The sequence below is a fragment of the Haliotis rubra genome, unplaced genomic scaffold, assembly GCF_003918875.1.
Source record: "Haliotis rubra isolate DU_JTF1 unplaced genomic scaffold, ASM391887v1 Scf885, whole genome shotgun sequence".
NCBI classification, from domain to species: Eukaryota; Metazoa; Mollusca; class Gastropoda; order Lepetellida; family Haliotidae; genus Haliotis; species Haliotis rubra.
This window is the reverse complement of record NW_025767618.1, coordinates 246134-273239: the sequence shown is the minus strand read 5'-3', so window position 1 is coordinate 273239 and position 27106 is coordinate 246134. Positions and strand designations below refer to the sequence as shown.

At 40.4% G+C, this 27106-nt stretch overlaps 1 protein-coding gene across 2 annotated transcripts in view; it reads right to left on the bottom strand.

Moving 5' to 3' along the window:
- LOC124263481 (potassium voltage-gated channel protein Shaw-like) overlaps positions 1–27106 on the bottom strand; it is an 84226-nt gene that overhangs the window by 6711 nt on the left and 50409 nt on the right. For both annotated transcript variants that reach the window (XM_046698132.1, XM_046698131.1), the window contains exon 2: positions 14129–14881. In XM_046698132.1, coding sequence (XP_046554088.1) covers positions 14129–14881 — 753 coding nt within the window. The remainder of the gene's footprint in view (positions 1–14128; positions 14882–27106) is intronic.

Here is a 27106-nt window from a genome sequence, read left to right as displayed (position 1 = left end):
AGACCCTGTACAATGTGTGAAGCCCATTTCATTCATTCATTCATTCATTCATTTTTTAAAATTTTTTTTTATTTATTTATTTAATGCGATGGGGTGCTGGTGGTTTTGTTTCGGAACTAAAGGAAATCCTTTTTTCTATCAAACATCAACTTTTTTAACTTATCCATTAACTGCTGAACGTAGTCATTACACCTAATCAGCTGACAGTGTTGAAGTTTGGCATGGTGCCAGCACCGCCCACACATTGTCGCCCCATGGCGTGTTCCATCTCATTACATTTAATGTAAAGTGCTGCAAAGTCATTTCAAGCCTTTTAAAGCCCAAGAATCTTGCTATGGGGGATTGCTTGGGCCATTACAACATCGTCAGGCGTTTTATGGAGTTGCAGTGACGACATATCTTCAGTACTGAACAGACTTTCCACCTTCATTACGGTTTCATGATAAGTTTTTGCAATGTCGTTTACCCATCTCTCTGTCTTCAGCCAATCTCGACACGCAGTAACATGTGGCATATATTTAACGATATTTCCCCCAGTTTAAAATTGTTCAGTAATTCACGAGTAAATGTATTTTCTGAACAACATTTATCAAATTTATCCTACAGATTTATACGCATCTATTAAGTTCGGACATTAAAGTAAAGCGAGACTCACGCTAAATATCTGAATGTTTATAATTTTGATAGAAACAAATAATTCCTTTAAAACTGAAAAGGAGCCCCGACGAGACGGGATAAATCTAGACTTGCTTCATTTAGGACTTAAGCGTTGTAGAAAGGGCTGGGCGGAAGGGAAATATTAGGGTTCAGGGACTGGGAGACAGACAAAGCGGTGTCCGAGTTGGTTTTTGCGGTTGAAGTGGATAATGGTATGGCATGTCCTGAGAAACAATCACGTCACCAGTTGTTATTATTACTTATTTGAGTGGCATTTGGAAGCTGGTATCATAAACAGGAACTATTTTTTTATGGACAGACAACTTCTTTATTGTATATTCGATGCGCCAGTGTTTGCATCTACACCGCAACGTTGCATCGATGGCAGTAAAAAAGTCGTCTATCCATAAGAAATCGTCCCTGTAAAAAAATATTAGATTGTTAAAAGACAATGAAACAGGTTTCTTTGGCAGCTGCAGATGAATGGCATATCGTTCCTTCATGTGGATATTGAAGGATACATTCCTCAAACAAGGTAATGGCCTGATATTATTGCTCGAACTTTAGTCGGTTTTAATTTTAATGTTTGAATTTTGTTTTTATTCATTTGTTGTAGAATACAACAGAATCATTCCACTTCATGTTTTTTTCACCGTGAACGTCGATGAGACAGACAACATACACAAGGTCGCACTTAGGGCGTGTGTGTGAAATATGATTTACGTAGGAAATCTATAAAATGTCTAGATATTACAGTTAAGTTATGAATTCACGAAAAACAGATCGTGTACATTTTATGAAGTTCCGAAATGCTTAAAATATAATAATATATTGAGTAGGATTATAAGACCAAAATATAAAGACGTACATTGACTTCGTTTTTTCAGTTTAAACATATTTTATTACTGGCAGATGGACTTCAAAATGGTTTCATTTGTTATCATAATAATGAAGATGTAAATATTAATGAGTAAAAATGATTTCATCTTTGTTGATTCATGTCAGGACATACATATCATAATACTATATATATATATATATATATACTACCAATTGCGCTGCAGAGATGGCAACCCAGTCAAGAATTCTGTGATATGATCCGGGTAGTCTCGGGGAAAAAACAATAACAAAAGCAACACCCAGTCCCGGGGAATTGCTCTGGGTCAGTACCCCTTTACGAGGAACTATATCACACAAACTCACAATCTTTAAAATGCTGAAGTCATAAATATATACTACAGGTCATGTAATTGCACGATAGATTAACTACAAATACATCAGGGAATCGGATGATCCTTAACATTTGTTGAGTAGCATACATTCAAACATTTACGTGAAAGTTGAAGGATGAACAAACCACATGGTATGATTCCTGTATAAATAGTCCTATTAACATATCTGGTGATTTATGCTTGTAAATGTCAACCCACAGTTGAATCAATGAAGTCTGGATTACAACACGCATCGCTCTCTCCACACGGAACTAAACACAACAAGGAACTGATGATGTTGAAATGAAGAACTGATGGAGGTGAAACGAAGCATTGATACTGGTGAAATGAAGCATTGATACTGATGAAATGAAGCATCACTGAATGAAGCACTAGGCTAGGAAGCAATGAAGGAGAAGCATTCATTTAAAGGTACATACCCCGATGTCGTAGCATTTCGTAGGCTCAAAGAAGAGAAGAAATTAGATGAGAGCACGAGTACAGAACAGGAAGTGAGTCGGTTTAGAAATGCGGCAACGCTGTGATGAAGGAACACTTTCTTACAGAGTTTGAAAATGTAACAATCAGATGGGCATGGACCTTTAAAATGTTGATATATCATTCATTCGTTCGTTCGGGCTTTCAGCACATCAGACAGACAGACAGACAGAAGTTTATTCAGTATTTCAGGCCATATGACCTATAGTACAGTTGTGTTATTTTTTCACATTGCACTTTCACGTGGAAATATAAATATACATACATATATTACCGTCTAATTTCAAAAATCTCTTTTAGGAATATTGAAACAGATATTATTATATTTATATTCCTTGAGTTTAACAGGTTTTCCATTTGTTGTTCATCTTTGTACACAGTTGAGATCATAGGGAGGTATCTGCTTCTAAGAAACTGGTAATGTTTACGAATGGGAAGAACATGAAACTCATCCTCGACATAGCCTTCATTACAAAAATGACATAAACTATTATTTTTATCATGTACATTTTTCTTCCTAAGATTTTTAACATTACAATTGTGTAGTGATATTCGTTATTTACAGAAGGCTCTTCTTAAAGTTCTATCCTGTATTTCGGATACATATTTTTCAGGAACAAGTAATGATTTTATATTTGCATAGTGACACAGAAATCTTGAGGATGATATTTGGCAGTGCCACTTTTGTGAAAATATGTCATTTAATCTTTGCTTAAGGATAAAAGTAAATAACTTATCATTTCCAACATCTTGCGATATCCAACCATGCAGGTAGCAAAAGTAATGTAAGTCGCCATGGTCCCTAATTTGGTGATCTACCTTCAGTTGTTGGCGATCTATAGCCAGTTTTTATATTGTATTGTCTAAATGGTACTATTAGTTTTAACTTTCCACACTAGTTTTAGTTGTAATTGTGTTATTCTAGTTCTTTTACTGTCCTTTGTAGACAGGTTTTTATCATATACATATATTCTATTTCAATGTCAAATATGTTCTCGTCACGATATGGCTGAGATATTGCCGATGTGACGTTAAATATTAACTCACTCACTCACTGAGATATCCAAGCAAGGGAAAAACCAGACATAAAAAGAATATTTCTTATATCAGACACCCAAGAATCTTTCCCATTATCATCCAATCTTTTTAACATGTTATAATATTGAACGGTAAACCTATCTGAATTCATACGAAGTAGCTTTATCCAATATTTGACAGCCCTTAACTGTGATGAAACAAAGAGACCGGTGAGACCAGTTTCTCCTAAAATAGCTTTGTTAGAGGCATATTTACCAACACCTAAGAAATGATTAAAATATAAAGCGTGTATTTTTTCGATGGAATCATTATATTTAACTCCCCATATTTCGGAACCATATAGAAGCATTGGAGCCATTTTTCTGTCAAATTATTTAGAAACAACTGGGAAAGATATAAACCTTATGTACGGGGATCAAGGCTTTAGATGCTTGCAGGTTGCTGACCATGATAATCTGGAGGATACAATCAATCCTAAATATTTGTAGTGTGACACAATGCTTACTTCCTTATTACAGTACGTCCATTTCTAAAATATATTTTAAGAAAACCACCTTTTCTCAAAACAATAACATTTGTCTTTTTCATGTTTACTTCAAGGCCCCATTTCTCACAATATAACTGAAGAACATTTAACTGTTTCTGGAGTCCACTTACTGAAAATGATAATAAAGCAATATCATCTGCAAATAGTAATGGCATTAGAGCAATAATATCTTGTTAAACAAAAACTCCATAGACATATCCATTATACATTTCGGTTACAATTTCATTTATGAAAAATATGAATAGAACTGGACTGGGCACGCAGCCCTGTCTTACACCAGATGAAGTTTTGAAACATTCAGTGATTCCTTTATCTGTCCTGATACATGCCTTAACTGATAAATACATACTCCGTAGAACATTTGACAATTTACCAGTTAATCCTTTAGTAATTAATAAATACATCATTTTCTTTCTATCAACATAGTCAGATGCCTTTTTAAAATCTATAAAGGCACAGTAAAAACGACCTTTCGGTTTGTTTAAATATATTGAACACAAAGCTGGAAGGGTAAATATATTGTCTGATGGTGAATAATTGGGTCTAAATCCAGCTTGTTAAATCTAGCCATGTTCTAATATGTTTCAGCGCATCAAACTGATACGTCGTGCTATATTGACAGGGTCGTCTTCGTTCACTGATGTGCTCGTTCCTTCGTTCCTTCTAATCCCTAATCAATATAACTTTGAAGCTTGTATTCTATTTGTCAAAAAGTGCTTTACGTCATATCAGAAAATAGGTCAAAACTAAAGCGATGATTTGTACTCTTCTCTGTTTTAGCATTAAATAAGAAGGCAAAAATATAAATATATCTATTTTTCAGCTTTGAGATAATTATCGATAAAATGTTTTCGTGTTTTTAATTTCAAAAGATCAATCCTGGTTTAAAACAAAACATGACTTTATCTTGATGTTAATACAGTTTGGGAACTAATACAAGTCAAGAGGGGATATAGGTCTTCTCTTCAACTGGACGATTTAATTAACATCAACCCTCAAGTGGGGAGAATCCCCTTCAACATGAACTAGACACTGTGCACAGCCCCGGTGAGATGTAATCATTGTCTAGATATACGTACTGGTCTAGAGGTATGCATAATGCATAGATCGGGCTTGAAACGCGGTGTATATTTCAAAGTAATTTACATTTAAAATACAATTACTGGGGAAATGTTTTTGAGGTCAGTTGCTGACCAGCGCTATGTTTTTCTGATGTGTAAGAAAGCGTGTGTTTGTTTCGTGTTAAACATAGCAGTAATCTTGCTGACTGAATTAAGTGGTCTGTAACAGTCTGAATCAGTCAAACCAATGATTGATATTATGAACAATGGTGCAGGGGTAGGTTGATGCGCTATCGACAAAGTCAAGCTTAAAATTCTTTTAGTCACTTGGCACATGCATACGCTGCTTGGGTTACTCCAAAGCTGGAATGCACTCGGGAAAAGAAAGCAAATGAGTGAGTGAGGTGGGTTTTACGCCGCTCTGAACAGCTCAGTGAAATGAGATGTTATTGTAATGCGGGGGATGGATTTGGGGTGGTGTGTGGTTTGGGGAAGCCTTAATTGTAATAAATCAGTTGCGAGAACTGAGTTATCGTAACAGACCAACGGTGAAAATCAAGAAAATCTGAGATTCGAACCCCAGATCATCCGATTCTGACTGCAAAGGGAAATAACTCTGAAAAGCGTTTCCCCACCTAAACCCACGCGATAACATGATCCCCTTTTCTTGGTGCATTTGATTCCCTAAATTTTCATCACAAAGCGGCATCCTATCCATTTAGCAGAGCCAGATATTTATCGATTATCTTATGGAAACAGCTAGGGTTCGTGATCTGCTAGATATACGCGAATCAGTCGTCAGGTTGGTATTATGTAGCTCGCAGCTTTCAATCGGGATAATTGTCTTGTCCATTAAACGTACGGCATTAAGTTGTCTGGGACGTGTTGTAAAAAGGCCAACGAAAAATATGTATTTCGAAAAAAATATGATGTAAAATTACGGTTAATTTTGCCAGATGCCTTTACAAAACTACAAACTACCTTTATATGGCTATATGGTGACGAGAAGTAGGACAGCTTTCAGGTTTCTGTTCTGGTAGCTGTGTGTAGCAATTATACCAGAAAGATTACGTACATCTCTATGTATAATTGTTGGACGAGTGCAGAAAATGTCATTTATGATCGTCTTTCAAGCATACAATCACACCAGCAGACACAAAAAACTAATTGTCACTATACTAGACGGTTTTACGCCACATTTAACAATATTACAGCAATATCACGGTCCTCGACTGGGGTTGCATGAGAGTTTATGTCAAGTTTTGTATCTGCTGATGACAATGTTCATTAGTTTGTTGTTTAACGCCGCACTCAGCAATGTTCCAGCTGTATGGTGGCGGTCTGTAAACATTCGAGTATGATCCAGATAATCCAGTCATAAATATAATGAGCATCGATCTTCGCATACGATGAAAAATATGTCAACCAAGTTAGCGATCCTGACCACCCGATACCGTTAGTCGCCTCTTACGACAAGTATGAGTTGCTGAAGACCCATTCTAACCCGGATGTTCACGGGTACCGATGACAACACCCCAGGCGCGTAGCACGCCATTTTGTTCGTGTAAGCCCGATAGGTTACACAACTTCATAATTAGACAGTATTGAGGGCTTGTCCAACCCTTTTAGCAACAATCATGAGTAAGCCCGGGCTTTTTTTTTATTATGGTAGCATCCAGGAGTTAGGTGGCCTATTGGTGAAGGAGTTTGCCCGGCAAGGGGAAACCCGGGCTTGATTCTCCACAAGGCAATGATATAAAGCCCATATGTGGGGTTCCTGCAGTAAGTATGCTGAGATAACGTTAAAATATGCGTAAAACCCAACCCACTGAAACTGGGGCTACGTCGTGACTGCCGTCAAGTTGTATGCTGACAGGCAGTTGAATTATTCATTGAGTATTTAAACCATTTCTCTGAGTAGATTTATTCTTTGTTGAGTATTTCAGGTACAACTTATTTGGTTATTTATCATTTTTAGGTATTTTCACTAACACAAAACCCTAAACCCAGTGTTTTTTAACGTAATTTTGATTTATTAGTAGCTATTTTGTTAGTTTGATAGTTTAACTCGTTATTGAGATACTCAAATGTACATTTAAAAGTTCATAAGGTAGCTTTGCTTATTTGATAGTCAATTATTCCTTGAAAAGTTAAATTATTCAGCGAAATAATAATGGGAAAGAGACTTCTTCATGATTCAGTGAATAGAGCGTCTTGCCGGAGAGAGGAAGTTAGGTGGTTCGGACCTTTGGTCCCGACATGCCTAAAGACTTTCAAAGACGGTACTTGGTGTTACCCTGGTTAGCACTCGGCAAACGGGAATGAAAGAGGACCGATGAGCTCGGAGTGCTGTATAAATAATAAATAATTAGTCCATTTATATTGCGCTAAATCCACACCGACAGCATGCTCATAGCGCAGACAAGATAGAATTTAGGAGTCATTTTAAAACATAGAGAAAAGGTATGTCTTTAGGTTTGATTTGAAACATGTGACTGTTGGGCTTGTTCTAAGGTGAGCTGGTAGCTCATTCCAGTTCATCGCGGCCGCCACTTGAAAGGAACGAAAACCATAGGATTTCAACTTCCATTTTGGAATGTGAAGTAAGTTTTTGTCACTGGAGCGAAGCTGTCTGCATGGAAGATATGGTTTGAACAGTTCTTTGAGATAGGCTGGAGCAGTGCCTAGTATGCACTGGTAGACAAGGGTTAAAACTTTAAAGTTCACTCTAGCTCTTATGGGCAACCAGTGTAACTGTTTTAGAATAGGGGTCATGCTTGAGAACTTTGGTGCTTTGCTCACAATCCGTGCTGCAATATTTTCTGTGCGTTGCAGACGGTTTAAGAGCTCTTGTGAGATGTTCAAAAGCAAGCTATTACAATAGTCTATTCTGGAAAGAATGAGGGAACGAACAAGGGCAGCTGTAGAACATTCAGTCAGTAGATGTCGTATTTTTCCGATGGTCCGGATATGATGATAACATGACTTGCAGATCTCCGATACTTGTCTTTCCATTGAAAGGTCTGACTGTAAATATACTCCTAGATCTTTTACAGAAGTTGAGAAATAAATCTCTGTTTCCCCAATAGTGAGATGGCTGATATTCACCTTTGACACACGGGCTTTAGGGCCTACAAGCATAGCCTCTGTCTTGTCCTCATTTAGTTTAAGCATATTGTCATTCATCCATGACTTTACTGAAGAGCAGCAGTCCTCAAGATTGGTCAATGGTGATGTGTCACTGGCTGGGAGAAAGCTGTCAACCATCTGGGCGTCGTCAGCATATAGATGATGCAGTACCTGGTGATTGCTGATAACCTGCTCCAGCTGCCTGGTATACAGGGTGAAGAGTAACGGTCCCAGCACAGAGCCCTGCGGTACTCCGAAGTCAACTGTGACAGTGGAGGAATGAGACGTCTTGATGACTACTGACTGTTTTCGGTCAGTCACATAGGACCGAAACCAGGACAAAACGGTCTCTCCAATGCCATACTCATCTGATAGCCGCTGTAGCAGTTTCTGGTGATCAACAGTATCAAACGCTGCTGAGAGATCTAGCAGAACTAATACTGCAACTTTGCCGTTATCCACTGCTTGCTGAAGATCATCCAGTACTCTGCGGAGGGCAGTTTCCGTGCTGTGGGCTTTTCGATAGGCTGACTGAAACTTTGCCATAAGATTGTTCTGCTCCAGGAAATCCAAAAGCTGTGCATTCACAGCTTTTTCGAGGATTTTCGACAGGAAGGACAAATTGGAAACTGGTCGATAATGTTTCAAAGTATTTTTGTTCAGGTTAGATTTTTTTAATCAGAGGTTTCACTGCTGCCTGTTTAAAAGCATTTGGCACCTCACCACTAGCAAGACTAATGTTTATGATCCTGGTAATGACAGGGAGGAGGACATCCATGAGCCCCAGTAGCACATTTGTCGGGACTGGGTCCAACTCGCAAGTAGTTTTCTTGGAGTCTGTTATTATACTCAGAACCTGGTTTTCACTTAAGGGTTGAAATTTGCACATTCTGCATCCAGTAGATATCCGCTCTCCCGATATATTCTGATCACTTGGAACGAAGGCTTTTCTAATAGTAGTTACCTTCTCAGTGAAAAATTCATTGAAATCCTCTGCCAAGGATTCATCACTATCGGCATCAGGAAGTGTAAAGTGGGTTCACCACGCTGAAACCCGTGAAGATCCGGGTTAAAATTGGTCTTCAGTAACTCATGCGTGTAAAAGGCGACTAACGGGATCGGATGGTCAGGCTTGCTGACTTGGTTGACACATGTCATCGTATCCCAGTTGGGTAGATTGATTCTCATGCTGTTGGTCACTGGATTGTCTGGTCCAGACTCGATTATTTACAGACCGCCGCCATATAGCTGGAATATTGCTGAGTGCGGCGTTAAACAACAAACCAACCAACCAAATCCCCATGCTCAGGCTGCAGTATGGTAACTCACTGAGCCAACACTATAAAACCGGTATTAGTCTGAACTGGTACATGGGTTTTCCTTCTCTAAATCTACGAGCTGGGGTGCATAGAAAATGAAGACGAAATGAAAACAGTTATTTGATTGGCCCCGAGCCCACGAATGCAATAGCGATCAGTAGTCAATGGAGATGTCAATGAGACTGACATGGTTGGTTCCCAGTTAAACGGGTTCCACTGATGGTCCCCATAGCAAGCTGAACGCTTACTCGTTTATCTAGACTGGAGTCAAGTCAGGTCCCCAGTGTTCAGCTGTTCGTTCTTGAAGATGCTTCAGACCATGTCCAGAAGTTACCATTGGCGAGTCTGCCCCAAATGACGGACAACGTAACCGACAGTCGCCTCGGGTCTGTATGGTCAGTAGGATTTTACTCTGCTTATCAAAATTCCAGCAATATCACTTCGGGGGACACCCGAAATGAGCTCCACACATGCTGGGAATCGAACCCGGGTCTTTGGCTTGAGGAGCGAACGCTTTAACCACGAGTCTACCCTACCGCCCCTGTTTGCACAAGAGTGAGTGAGTGAGTTGGGATTTACGTCGCTTTTAGCAATATTCCAGCAATATCACGGCGGAGGACACCAGAAATGGGCTTCACACACTGTACCCATGTTGGAAATCGAACGCGGTCAACGACAAGGCTGCTCAACCACCACTGTTTGCCCAAGAACCAGGCTGGCATGACTCGGGGTTTGAAATGGCGACTACACCACAACCGGCCGCATACATTGACTGGTGATGGAGGAACGACGACGTCAGCAGCACAGAAACGTGTGATATGACGACAGCAGGTGCATGGTGTGGGGTGTGAGCTGTAGACTTGCAGTCGCTTAATGAGGAGAGGAATGTACAGTCGTAACATTAAACCACACAGGTTTAGTATGAATACCGAGTTCACACATGGAACAGGCAATTATCATTCAACAAGCCAAAGTCAAATTCGTTAGTACGGCACGTACAAACTATGTGGCAGTGGGTGGTAAGGACGTACCTTAATAGCTGTCTCAAATGATTGGTTCTGAAATTGACATCAGAAATGACTAAACAAAGTCATTGCACATACGGTAGGTCATTGAACTGCGGTATACTAGTTGGTTATGTAGGCTTGTATTAGTAACATATTTAATACCATTATGATATTACATGGGTGTTTTCGCATTTGCCTTTTTATAGGTGCTAGATCAGTCAGCACGTACACACGCACACGCACACAACAGGGTTATCTCCTAAATATCACATAAGCAGTCGGTTATCTTCTAAACATACACACCCTTAGGCTGTGCCAGCGCCCTCTTGAAACAAGACATGACGTACATAGTAGGCAGTTAAGTTGAACCTGGCAAGCGCATAACGTTTGAATTTGACTGAAACTGTTCAACGGGTTAGTGTGCAATAGTTGGTGTGTAAGATGATAGCTTTCAGCAGTAGTCAGCGTTATGATATGCCCCTGACGGAGCGGTGCTTCAAGATGACCATAATTGGCACTTGGAATTTGCTTGAGAATGAAGCATGTCCAAGGAAACAAAAGCACGCTCTATTTTATGGTCGCGGTTAGGAGGTTGTTGATCAAATGTGATGCTATTGATTTAGAGTTCAGTTTATGTCCATCGTTTCAGTCTTAGTAGGTCAAAATGGCCCCACTCGCCCTCTACAGGTTTCTAAAGATATCAGAGTATTTCGGAAATATTTAAAACGTTAGTGGAAATACCTATAGTGTGTGATAAAGATTTTGGTCCAATTATTATGAACGACAAGATATGATTCTTCATTTTAGAACTGACTTCCACGTTGAGCACATTCACTGGAATATGCATATTCATAGAGTGAAGGCCACACTGTGTATTGACGTCTGAGCTGGCGACGTTACATTCAAAATTATAGGGTCTAAACGATCAGAAACAATCCTTCTGTACTGATTATGCTGGAGAATTCCCAGGGGTGTCCCCAGGAATGGAGAAGTAGTCATTTAACTAGTCTCGTGCAAAACGTGTGAACGTCAAAATGTAATGTTCATACACTTATGAACGTCAGATTCGCGGTCATGTGACCGGCCTCTGGTCCAATGGAAGAGCCGTATCTCGTGTAAACGTCACATTAAAGATATATGTAACGGTGTGCAATGAGCGGCATAACCAGATGTTAGTTATAATGAGAGGTTTTACGCTGCCCGTCTTCCAGTTATAGCACGGCGTGTCAGCTGAATGTTTGAGTGATGCCGATCATAGACGATGACCAATATGACGAGCACGGGTATGATGAGGACAAACCCAGAAACGGGTCGATACTAGAGTCAAGCGATCATATATGTAGGTTTCTGGCGTGCCAAAGGGGCCACCGAGGCAAGAGTGAGTGAGTATGGTTTTACGCCGCCTCTAGCAATATTCGAGCAATATCACGAGTGGGCACACCAGAAATGGGATACACGTTGTACCCATGTTGGGAATCGAGCCCGGGTCTTGGGCGTGATGGGCTAACGCTTGAACCACTAGACTACCCCACCGCCACTTGGAGGCAAGGGAGAACAGGCCCCATTTACTAGGGAATGAACCGCTATACCATTCATTCATCTGTATTATCCTTTCATCTGAACGTGTATGTCATTCATTACCATAGCAATAGAAAAGCATCTGTTCTCTATTATGTTTTTGAAATACCATAGGGACAACTCCAATGAAGCTTAAACACCACCCAAGGTGTTGTGAATAAAATATCCATAAACTACACATTAAACACTTAACATATAACATCAGATGAAATGTGATGCTATGGTTCACTGACAGAGGCTTGAATTACAATTCGACATAGTCACTGTTGTATAAATTCCGTGTGACCTGATGATTCATGAAGTGTTGGTGTGTATGTTGATCAGCACATTAGTGTAGTTCCGAAAGGTCAGCATTTAATATACTAACGAAACTACACCCTTCATATCATTTTGTCGAATGTTCTTTTTCTATTGAAAGCGAACTTGTAACAGAAATGTAAACTCTACTGGAGCTTGGTTTAGGTGAAAGAATGTTTGTAAATGGTTTTATTTAATTATGATTTTAAAATCATGTACATAAATACACAATACCTGACATTTTACACATCCTATTGCATTCAAACATCAATAAATGCCCTTTCATGTCCCAAATTTACAATTTATGTCCTTGGGCTGCATTTCTGCCCTCAGTTCATTTTTACACAAAATTACCCAGCCAGGGAAAACCTTTTACAAACTGTCTCGAGGGGAGTGAAGGACATAATCAGTTTGACGGACAGTTCTTTCAATTACACACGAAACTGTATAATAATAATGGCTATTCATAAAGCGCCTGTTTCCACGCACTTGTGCATGCTCAAAGCTCTAACGCATTATCACCTAAGCTGCCTTTAAGCTAGAAGGTTATCCCACCGGGTACCCATTCACTGCTGGGTGAAAAGAGGCGATTTATGAGTAAACCCACTTGCCTAAAGTGAGACCGCATGTGTCATGTGTGCTTCGTTGTGGGGCAGCACCAAAGTCTTAAACTCTCAAGTTGCCAAACACGGTCACCCATCCAAGGACTCTCCTGACCAACGGGACCACGCACCACCACAGTATATATTCTTTACATACTAAACGTGAAGCCGCTGAGCTATTTTGGACTGATACAGAAAACACTTCACTCACTGTCGTCACTGGCACCAAAGATTCCGTATTTAATTTCATAACGGTGTAATTCAGAAAAGGATACTGGGTTTTCAATAAAGAACTAGGTTACCTGTAGATTTTACTGAGTAAAACAGAATTTGGAACCGATCAAGCTTTTCTGGAATTCAAGGCAGAGTTTACATTATATAGCCATGCCCACGTTGAAAGGCAATATATAGGGCTAAACTAAACTGATCTGAAAATTTCATATTTCTTCTCGAAGTGAGTGGAGAAGGTCGTATGATTAACATTAAGTTGTTAAAACCTCCGATTTCATGAGACGTTGCTTATTTTTGACTTAACGTGACCAAATATTTTATTCATGTTGGGATATGCATATGAGGATAAACATGCTATTAGGTGAATATTCTTTCCATCGTCACGGGTTTGTCCATAAATAAGATTTATGAAGAAAATGTTTGTCTTATGTTTTAGCCAGACTGTGATATAATACTTTCCAGTATTTTTGTCAGAGGTCATTTTATATGTCTCTTAACATTGCCATCGCAACATTGTTAAACAGTTTACTTAGGTTTAATTGGGCAACCTAATGGGCATAATCAGAGCTCTCGTAAACATATCTTCAAGCACAATTTGTTTTAGACGGAATCATTAAGGTATTGCAAAATGAACTGCACTGAAACATTTTTCTTGATAATGCTTGCGTAACATTGCATTCTGAAACATTCCAACAGCTTCAGGCAAGTGTATTGGTTTGGTGGGATATTAAATCCAGACCTAATGTCGTCACGTTGTTCTGATTACAACTACGTATAAACGGACCAATCACACGCAAGCCCCAACAATCCTTTTGCCCAATCAAAACGATGTAATAATTAGGTATGTTATTCTGTTTTTAACTCTTTCAGCGGAATGATAAACAACGTGAAATAAACAACTGTAAGAATTTAAACAGGTTAACATAAAACATGCGCTGATAAATGATGCTTACCTTGGCTCCTCTTGATGACGTAGGATCCTGCAGGAAGGTCCACAACCTGGACCTGTATCGGGTCCAGCATCCCACATTGTCCTTGTCAACCACGGAGTCCTGTGTTGTGGACAACTTCCGGTCATACTCCAGCTTCTCCAGCGACCTGCTTTGTGTTTTCCACGTGTTGTATTGTGTCCAGCAGCATCGCTCAATGTCCAGTTCATCTATCCCCCAAAACGTCAGCTCATTCTGAAGGGAGGGGCCGCACATATTGGAGGGGATATGCAGCTCCCCAGTCCTCAGATAATTCAACACCGACCCGAACGCCATGGGGTCTCTGTCAAAAAAGTAATCTCCCGTGTCTGCACGGTAAAACTTCCTCATCTGGTTGTCGTCGGACAATACCGAGTTCTTAAGACGTCTAAGCGTCGATCTGTACGTTTCAAAAAGTTGTCCGCCGACGTTGATGACGACGGTTGCTCGTGAACGTCGTCGAAGCTGACGTCGCTTAGGCTGTCGATAGTTCTTACAATTGACGTTGGTACACGTCTGCTGCTTGCTACTCTTGTCGTTTGCATTGTCGTCTGTTGTAAGCAAACTCGACGTTTTCTTGTCATCCGGGCACGTGCACCCATTAACACTGGCGTCGTTGTTGTCATCATCATCATCGGCGAAGGTGAGAGTAGCTGCTGTAACCTTTGAGGATCTGTTGCTGCTACTTTTTCTTCGTAAATGCCAGTCGAGCCCTCCCTGGGGGAAAGATGGACGTCTCTGAAAAGACAAGAGAGCGTATGTTGCCATTTAAGGAAGTCAACGGTTTTGCTCTTGTACCTCAGCTCGAAAGCAAGATTTCAAACATGAGTCTCTGACACACAACGCATCTCCATCAACGAAATCAGAATGAGAAATAACCAGTGGTCCCAGCAATGTATGCATAGAGAGTTTCCTCTGGAGATATGCCTCCACAGTCCTCGTGAACAGTGAAATATGGCTCCCGTGGTCTGCTATTTAGCATACGCGTACTCTGCTCTTAACGACATTTCAAACAGACAATCAATGTTTCAATTGTTTTCACTTTAACAGTCAGCGAAAAAGACGAAATCCATGGCATTAACAGAAAATCAACACACTTGTCGCTAGTGGGTTAAACAATGGAAGAATAACCAACAGACGTCGCCTGATCCCTGTATCATCCAGCAATTACTCAGCTCAAAGATTTAAAGACCTCCACACACATCCCTACAATTCAATGAAGCAGTTGTCATGGTACGGGACTACAGTCTGACTAAGTGTCGGGGTTCTCTCCCGTTCAGGCAACTCAGGTCTGGAGTCTGCTCGTCCAACACTATCAACTCCCATGCATAAGTTCCATCAATACATTATGTCATTATATCGTTTGGTGGCAGATGTCGATGCAGTTAATAACGCTCTGGGAGACGCCATTGTTGAATCGTCTGCTGCGACTGAAGCAGACGACAACTCCAGTCGACTGCCGCTCTCATTATTCAATACACAGACCACCGGTATGGGTATTTAACCTCTCCGACACCAAAGTCATGTTCCTCTAAGCTTATATCAGTGTGATCCAATCACTGGAACCGATAAACATCCAACCTAGTCATAGTCGAGCCCACTTGGATGAAACTGCTTAACTAAAACAGATGCATTTTTCTCTGTATAGGTACCGTTCTGAAAAGACTTGTTCAATTTCCATAACATCATCGGCAGGATAGTACTCGCGTTTGCAGACCACCATACCCACAATGCACCAGAGACTGACACGGCCCTGTCTACCTATCGACTGAGCGAGTTGCTATAATACAGAAATGGACTGCCTATTTGGAAGCGACATCCCACGACACAACTGTTGTCCTATCTATAATGTTAAGCTTTCACAAAGGTTTTAACAATCAAATTGTCAGTTGCCAGGTGCTCAATCATTATATTTTCATCGGTTCATTCTCAAACGGTGTTTTCTTTATTTAAACATTTACCAGGGTTTTTTTCACTGTTAAATTACAAACGGTATCGGAATATACTTCCTACCGCTGCTCTCAGCTATTTCGCTCCACTCTGGTTAACGCTCTGATTACACTTCTCTAAACACGGAATACATTGGAATCGGGACACAGCTGTAGACACAGTTCAGTATTTACCACAGAATTATGACAAAGAATGGTAACCACGGACACTTAACACCTAATGAAGCTGTACTGGTGGTATGTGAACAATACCACTGAGTTGGTGTGAGGACGGGTGTGTGCACTTGAAGGCTGGGACTGGGACGTCTAAACGATATGAATGGATTGATGGGTCGATGAATGGATTGATGGATCGATGAATAAATTGATTAGGTCGATGAATGGATTGATGGATCGATGAATGGATTGATGGATCGATAAATGGAGTGATGGGTTGATGAATGGAATGGTGGATTTGTGAATGGAGTGATGGATCGATGAATGGATGGATCGATGAAGGGATTGATGGGTCGATGAATGGATTGATGGATCGGTGAATGGAATGATGAATCGATGAATGGATTGATGAGTCGATAAATGGATTGATGGATCTGTGAATGGATTGATGGATCGATGGATGGATTGATGGATCGATGAATGGAGTGATGATCGAAGAATGGATTGATGGATCGATGAATGGATTGATGGATCGATGAATGGAATGATGAATCAATGAATGGATTGATGGGTCGATGAATGGATTGATGGATCTGTGAATGGATTGATGGATCGATGAATGGATTGATGGATCGATGAATGGATTGATGGATCGATGAATGGATGAACTGATGATGGGTGGACATATAGATGGATGAATGAATGGATAAATTGATGATGTTGGATGGATAATGAGTGGTTAGATCATGGGGATGGATGGGGGTGGATAATAGATTGTTGATGGATGGCTGCATGGACGGAAGACAGATGGATAGATGGAAGATTGATTATGGATGGATAGATGGAAGGAAGGCAGATGAAAGGAAGGAAGATGGATGGATGGATGGGGGAAGATGGATGAATTGGTGGAAGCAAGGAAGGTATATGGATGATGGGTAGGTGGATGGATGGAAGGAAGGCGGATGGATGGATGAGGATTGACTATTGATGGATGGATTGACAGGCGATCGATGGATGTGTGGATGGACGGAGGATTGATTATAGATGGGTGGACAATAGGGGCCGGCTGTAGGGATAGATGGATGAATACATAATGGGTTTTAACCCAAAGTATATGTAAAGTTCCAGTATATATGTACAGAAAAAAGCAACCGAGTTTTATCTGGAACGTGCGACATGTAAAATTTGCTCAGTGACAGCTTCTGTGACGACACCGTCATGGTATCAGCAACATATACTGAGGAAACAAATAAGGGAACGCCACTTCATGGCAGTGTTCCTTTATTTATTCTCAGATTTCCTCCCACAGCGGTATTCAAAGCTGGTGATGACAACTGGAAAATATGAAAGGAACGCTTAAATTTTCATGTGTTCCTATATTTGTTTCTCTCAGTATATTTCGCTACGTCAGTAATGGGCAGCTATATGTCGGTCGTCGCTCCCCATGTTTGGTAGTAACAAGGGATACAATTTGCACACATTTGCATCATCAGTTCACAGTGCCGCGTACAGAGAAGGATAGCTACGCAGATGGATGGATGGAGGGAGAGAGATGGTATGTAGAAAGAGAGAGTGTGCCTGTGGCGGAGATATACATGTCATACAGTCATTTGCTCATATAGGGAACCACACATGCGCAATTACAAGAGCAAATGTACAGACGCACACACGCACACACACGTACACAGGCAGAGTAAATGGGGTGAAACTGAGACTGAGGTGTAGCTGAGTCGGTGTGCTGTACGGCACTACGGGTGGAGGGGTAGAGGGGCACTACGGGTAGAGGTTGCCAAGCTGAGTCGGTGTGCTGTACGGCACTACGGGTGGAGGGGTAGAGGGGCACTACGGGTAGAGGGTAGAGGGGCACTACGGGTAGAGGATGCCAAGTTGAGTCGGTGTGCTGTACGGCACTACGGGTAGAGGGGTAGAGGAGCACTACGGGTAGAGGGGGTAGAGGGGCACTACGGGTAGAGGATGCCAAGCTGAGTCGGTGTGCTGTACGGCACTACGGGTAGAGGGGTAGAGGATCACTACGGGTGGAGGGGTAGAGGGGCACTACGGGTAGAGGATGCCAAGCTGAGTCGGTGTGCTGTACAGCACTACGGGTAGAGGGGTAGAGGAGCACTACGGGTAGAGGGTAGAGGGGCACTACGGGTAGAGGATGCCAAGTTGAGTCGGTGTGCTGTACGGCACTACGGGTAGAGGGGTAGAGGATCACTACGGGTGGAGGGGTAGAGGGCACTACGGGTAGAGGATGCCAAGCTGAGTCGGTGTGCTGTACGGCACTACGGGTAGAGGGGTAGAGGAGCACTACGGGTAGAGGGTAGAGGGGCACTACGGGTAGAGGATGCCAAGTTGAGTCGGTGTGCTGTACGGCACTACGGGTAGAGGGGAGGGTAGAGGGGTAGAGGATCACTACGGGTGGAGGGGGAGCAGAGGGGCACTACGGGTAGAGGATGCCAAGCTGAGTCGGTGTGCTGTACGGCACTACGGGTAGAGGGGTAGAGGAGCACTACGGGTAGAGGGTAGAGGGGCACTACGGGTAGAGGATGCCAAGTTGAGTCGGTGTGCTGTACGGCACTACGGGTAGAGGGGTAGAGGGGTAGAGGATCACTACGGGTGGAGGGGTAGAGGGGCACTACGGGTAGAGGATGCCAAGCTGAGTCGGTGTGCTGTACGGCACTACGGGTAGAGGGGTAGAGGATCACTACGGGTGGAGGGGTAGAGGGGCACTACGGGTAGAGGATGCCAACCTGAGTCGGTGTGCTGTACCGCACTATGGGTAGAGGGTGCCAAGCTGACTGACTGTCCGTGAATCGGGGAGTATATTTAAACCGTCCCCAGAACTGCTCCACCAACTGCTTGGACGTGGGAAACATTGTACTGGACATCTCTGGGATCAATACTACATACAAGCTCACATTATCTGTCACAGTGCCAGTGTGGCTGCAGTCAACGTATAACAAGTCATTGTCAGATTAAATTATTCCCTGACTGTCATATTGCATAATAACGCACTATTTGTCCTGCCCTGGAAACTACTGTGTTAGACGGTTGAACACCTGGTGTCATTACTGGTTAATAGTCCTGAATGGCCTTTGTACTCAGTAGAGTTTTTGTTGAGATGGTCAAGGCTGGTGATCTATTTCCTTTGTTCGCTCGGGAAAACAAAATGTCACACTTCGTATAAGTCGTATGACACACTTGCTCGTGTTATAATCACCATATACCACGTATAGCGCCACATATACCCAGGTCACAAATCAGTTGAAGGTATGCCACGTTGGTTGAGAGTTTCTTGGACTTCACAACTTCATAGATCATATGATTATAACCTTCTAGCGCATCACAGGCAGCTTGGGTTATCCGGGGTAATACGTTAGCGCTTTGAGCATGTACAAGTGCGTGGAAACAGGCGCTTTATAAATGTCCATGATTATATTACTAAATACATAATTATTACTGTGTACATCATATAGCGTCACTTATGTATAGTTTACATCATATAGCGACACACGCGTATAGTATACATCATATAGCGACACATATGTACTGTATACATCATATAGCGACACATATGTACTGTATACATCATATAGCGACACATATGTACTGTATACATCATATAGCGACACATATGTACTGTATACATCATATAGAGACACATATGTATAGTATACATCATATAGAGACACATATGTATAGTATACATCATATAGCGACACATATGTATTGTATACATCATATAGCGACACACACGTATAGTATACATCATATAGCGACACATATGTACTGTATACATCATATAGCGACACATATGTATAGTATACATCAAATAGCGACACATATGTATTGTATACATCATATAGCGACACATATGTATAGTATACATCATATAGCGACACATATGTACTGTATACATCATATAGCGACACATATGTACTGTATACATCATATAGCGACACATATGTACTGTATACATAATATAGAGACACATATGTACTGTATACATCATTTAGCGACACATATGTACTGTATACATCATATAGCGACACATATGTATTGTATACATCATATAGCGACACACGTGTATAGTATACATCATATAGCGACACATATGTACTGTATACATCATATAGCGACACATATGTACTGTATACATCATATAGAGACACATATGTATAGTATACATCATATAGCGACACATATGTACTGTATACATCATATAGCGACACATATGTACTGTATACATCATATAGCGACACATATGTATAGTATACATCATATAGTGACACATATGTACTGTATACATCATATAGCGACACATATGTACTGTATACATCATATAGCGACACATATGTACTGTATACATCATATAGCGACACATATGTACTGTATACATCATATAGCGACACATATGTACTGTATACATCATATAGTGACACATATGTACTGTATACATCATATAGCGACACATATGTACTGTAGACATCATATAGAGACACATATGTACTCTATACATCATATAGAGACACATATGTACTGTATACATCATATAGCGACACATATGTACTGTATACATCATATAGAGACACATATGTACTGTATACATCATTTGTACATCATATAGGACACATATGTATTGTATACATCATATAGCGACACATATGTACTGTATGCATCATATAACGACACATATGTACTGTATACATCATATAGAGACACATATGTATAGTATACATCATATAGAGACACATATGTATAGTATACATCATATAGACACATATGTACTGTATACATCATATAGCGACACATATGTACTGTATACATCATATAGCGACACATATGTACTGTACTGTATACATCATATAGCGACACACATATGTACTGTATACATCATATAGCGACACATATGTACTGTATACATCATATAGCGACACATATGTATACATCATATAGCGACACATATGTACTGTATACATCATATAGCGACACATATGTACTCATATACACATATGATAATGTGGGGGACATATATAGCGACACATATGTACTGTATACATCATATAGCGACACGTATGTACTGTATCCATCATATAGCGACACATATGTACTGTATACATCATATAAGCGACACATATGTACTCATATACATCATATAGCGACACATATGTACTGTATACATCATATAGCGACACATATGTATTGTATACATCATATAGAGACACATATGTTTAGTATACATCATATAGCGACACATATGTATTGTATACATCATATAGTGACACACGTATGTATAGTATACATCATATAGGACACATATGTACTGTATACATCATATAGCGACACATATGTATAGTATACATCAAATAGCGACACATATGTATTGTATACATCATATAGCGACACACGTGTATAGTATACATCATATAGCGACACATATGTACTGTATACATCATATAGCGACACATATGTACTGTATACATCATATAGCGACACATATGTACTGCTGTATACATAATATAATATAAAGACACATATGTACTGTATACATCATTTAGCGACACATATGTACTGTATACATCATATAGCGACACATATGTATTGTATACATCATATAGCGACACACGTGTATAGTATACATCATATAGCGACACATATGTACTGTATACATCATATAGCGACACATATGTACTGTATACATCATATAGAGACACATATGTATAGTATACATCATATAGCGACACATATGTATAGTATACATCATATAGCGACACATATGTACTGTATACATCATATAGCGACACATATGTACTGTATACATCATATAGCGACACATATGTATAGTATACATCATATAGTGACACATATGTACTGTATACATCATATAGCGACACATATGTACTGTATACATCATATAGCGACACATATGTACTGTATACATCATATAGAGACACATATGTACTGTATACATCATATAGCGACACATATGTACTGTATACATCATATAGTGACACATATGTACTGTATACATCATATAGCGACACATATGTACTGTATACATCATATAGAGACACATATGTACTGTATACATCATATAGAGACACATATGTACTGTATACATCATATAGAGACACATATGTACTGTATACATAATATAGAGACACATATGTACTGTATACATCATATAGCGACACATATGTATTGTATACATCATATAGCGACACATATGTACTGTATGCATCATATAGCGACACATATGTACCGTATACATCATATAGAGACACATATGTATAGTATACATCATATAGAGACACATATGTACTGTATACATCATATAGAGACACATATGTACTGTATACATCATATAGCGACACATATGTACTGTATACATCATATAGCGACACATATGTACTGTATACATCATATAGCGACACATATGTACTGTATACATCATATAGCGACACATATGTACTGTATACATCATATAGCGACACATATGTACTGTATACATCATATAGCGACACATATGTACTGTATACATCATATAGCGACACATATGTACTGTATACATCATATAGCGACACATATGTACTGTATACATCATATAGCGACACGTATGTACTGTATACATCATATAGCGACACATATGTACTGTATACATCATATAGCGACACATATGTACTGTATACATCATATAGCGACACGTATGTACTGTATGACCCTATGGCTGACTGACTGACTGAGTTTTAGTTTTACGCCGCTTTTAGTAATATTCCAGCAATATCACGGCGGGGGACACCAGAAATGGGCTTAACACATTGTGCCCATGTGGGGAATCGAACCCGGGTTTTCGGCGTGACGAGCCAACGCTTTAACCACTAGGCTACCCCACCGCCCTATGACCCTATGGAGACTCATATGTACTTGAATACCTCATGATATTCATGTGTTTTCATTATTAGAGCCGGGCCTTGCCTTCCAAGCCAGAATGTGAAACACGAGTTAGCTGACGCTTTGTAATTCAACCTCAATGACCATCTGTAGATTGTCACTCCGAAATGACAGCTGCATAAAAGAAACAATCTGCTTATGTCGCCCACAGAGAACGATTGTGTTGTGTGATTACGCCGTTTATATATCAATTTGGTTTCCATAAAACCTTTGATGACGTAGCCTCGAGTCCATTGCCATTGCACTCCCAGCACTCCTAAGAGTTCCTGTGTATTTCCCATGATGCTTTACGTGACCATCCTGTTACGACATACAGATAATCACACAAATATTCAAATAGTTTCCAAGCATTCTCTGCCAGACTAAACCTCTAAGGGGTTGGGACATAATAAACCAGAAACACAAGCAATATATTCTCCTGATTAACATTCAAAAGAGCAGCGTCGTGTGAGTGGTTTTTCATTCCTTTGCCTCCAAAGAATGGGCGTCTAGACACAAGTTTCATTTCATTCCGCGAAAGGATATCACTCGCCAACCGGTTAATGCTGTTGTTGTCTTGCCAATGAATAGAAATAATGTGGCCACTGACACCGCTGTGATTGTAAACTTGATAGTCGATAGATGTCTGAACAAAAGGTATGAAAAATTACTGATACAGGACCTCAATATGTAAAATTAGTGATACAGGTCTTCAATATATATATTAACTGATACAGGACCTCATATGTAAAATTAGTGATACAGGACCTCAATATGTAAAATTACTGATACAGGACCTCAATATGTAAAATTACTGATACAGGTCTTCAATATATATATTAACTGATACAGATCACAGGACCTCATATTACTGATACAGGACCTCAATATGTAAAATTAGATGGACCTCAATATGTAAAATTACATACAGGACAGGACTCAATATGTAAAATTACTGATACAGGATACTTCAATATGTATATATTAGTGATACAGGACCTCAATATGTAAAATTAGTGATACAGGACCTCATTAGTATGTAAAATTAGTGATACTGATACAGGACCCTCAATATGTAAAATTACTGATACAGGACCTCAATATGTAAAATTAGTGATACAGGACCTCAATATGTAAAATTAGTGATACAGGACCTCAATATGTAAAATTGCTGATACAGGACTTCAATATGTAAAATTAGTGATACAGGACCTCAATATGTAAAATTACTGATACAGGACCTCAATATGTAAAATTAGTGATACAGGACTTCAATCAGGACCTAATATGTAAAAGATAGGACCTGATACAGGACCTCAATATGTAAAATTAGTTACAGGACAGGACTCAATATGTAAAATTAGTTACAAAGGACTTCAATATGTAAAAGTAGTAATACAGGTCTTTAAAATATAAAATTACTTATAGAAGCCTTCAGTGTGTAAGATTAATGGTGGAATACGTATGAATGCCTGCAAGATGACCTTCAGCGTATAGTCTGTCGATGGATGAAAGATGGCTAACACTCAAGGGAGACTCGAGGTTGTATCTGTCATATTTCAGAAACGCCAATTCTACTGGGATATTACAGGTCGAACGGTGTTACATCAATGGACAATTTAACACTACCCAGAAACTCAATTCAAATAAATTTCATCCCGCTGCTTGAGAGCCAGCTTCTGGAACAGGAAAAACGGATTGCAGCGTCTGTGTCTTGGTTTTCCAGTGTGTGTGTGTGTGTGTGTGTGTGTGTGTGTGCGTGCGTGCGTGCGTGCGTGCGTGCGTGCGTGTGTGTGTGTGTGTGTGTGTGTCCCAAAGCACCAACTCTGTAATTTTTTTGTACGTCAGTATATGTTGCTTAAGGTAGGCGGACAATCTTCAGGACTGATACGATTAGAGCGACAACATTTCTCTATCAGGAGCTCAGGTGGCACAGCCGTCTAAGGCTGCGCAATTAGCTGTGCAGAGTAGTTTCCCTTAGCTGTGACGATAGCCGCTGGTCATGGGTCGAATCTCAAATTCCTATCGATTATGATCTGTGACTTTGGAACACCTCGTACTGGTTTCCCCAAAGTGGAATGCATAGCGATGGATGAATACCAGTAGAAACGGGATCGGTATACAGTCCTGTGGTTAAAGCGTTCGCTTGCTACGGCGAACTCCTGGTTCGATTCCCCACAACATCCAGCACCACATTTAGCAAAGAAACATCTGGTGTTCATGTGGTAATATTGCAGGAACATAGCTTGAAGCGGCTGAGAATTTGGTTTGTTTGTTATTCCAACTATGCAACGTAGGTCTGTAACTAATCGAGTCTGGACCAGAAAATCCAGTGATCAACATCATGAGCATCGATCTACGCAATTGGGATTGTCAACCAGGTCAGCGAGCCTGACCACCCGATCCCGTTAGTCGCCTCTTACGATAAGCATGGGGTGCTGAAGATCAATTCTAACCAGGATCTTCACGGGCTGAAGCGACGTAAGACCATACTCTCTTTAACTATGAGTGAGTGAGTGAGTAAGTATGGTTTTACGCCGCTTTTAGCAATATTTCAGCAACATCACGGCGGGGGGACACCAGAAATGGGTTCACACATTGTACCCATGTAGGGAATCGAAACCGGGTCTTCAGCGTGACGAACCAACGCTTTAACCACTACACTACCCCACCACTATGACAAATCTTAAAACTATGACAATGCAAAGGTGAGTAAAGACAGTCACGTGATCCACTCTCCACACACACTGTTTCATGCCACAACCAATATCCGGACTAAGTGTACATCATAGTTGCAGCACAAAGTCCCATTATATCCATGACATCCGCCTGAACCCACATTAGTGTAGTGTGCTTCTCCATCTCTGGTGATGGATTGGCTTTAAAGGATATAATCCCACGACAGATACTGCGTTTTTTATCGTTGGCGTGATGCCGGTCCATTGGGGTTAAATAAATGCATTTATTGTTGCCGAACCTTGGCAGTTATGCAACGAAACATGTCTAGATAAAACAAGCATGTTGTTGAAATTAAATCATTCCCCTCGCAGAGTATTATTGACCCGCAATATTCGCTTGTTTTACGAACGAAAGGTTTTGTTAGTCGTACAGTTTAAATTTAAAGCATTGAGTCCTCAACAGATTAGAAGAATTGTGTTGGTTTGTTGTTTAACTCCGCACCCAGCAATATTCAAGCTATATGACGGTACGTTTGGACCAGATAATGCAGTGATCAAAATCATGAGCATCGATCTACGCAATTGGGAACCGATGACATGTGTCAATCAAGTCAGCGATCCTGACCACCCGATCCCGTTAGCCGCCTCTTACGACGAGTATACTTCACAAGGAGTTGAGATTGATAATATGATGTGCCGTTGAGATTGACATCCAATGATGGAGGGAAAAATACCAGCGCCTTGAGCATGCACTAGTTGCGTCGATATGTGCGCTATATAAATATCCTATAATAATAATAATACGAGTGTGGGCTGAAACTTAAATGGTTTACTTTGTGGATAGTAATGTTCCAAATGGGATGATTTGTCCAAAGAGACCCCTGGTAGGTAATGGGTTACCAAAAAGTGGATTTGTTGATTATAATGGCTGATGACATGCTTCCCCTGACGCCTATATAACCCTACTAGTTTTTAAAATCACGATGATAAGTAGCAAACATTCCTGCACTGAAGGGATGGCCGACACCAGAAATTGGCTCAACGCACGCAACCCAATACCAGGATTCGAACAAAATCGGCAGCGTCGATGACGATGATGATGATGATGATGATAATGATGATGATGATGAAGAAGAAGAAGAAGAAGAAGAAGAAGAAGAAGAAGATAGAATTAACTTGATACAAATAAGATACAAGTATATAATGAAGCACCTGTTCTAATACACTAGAACGCATATTCCCGCCTG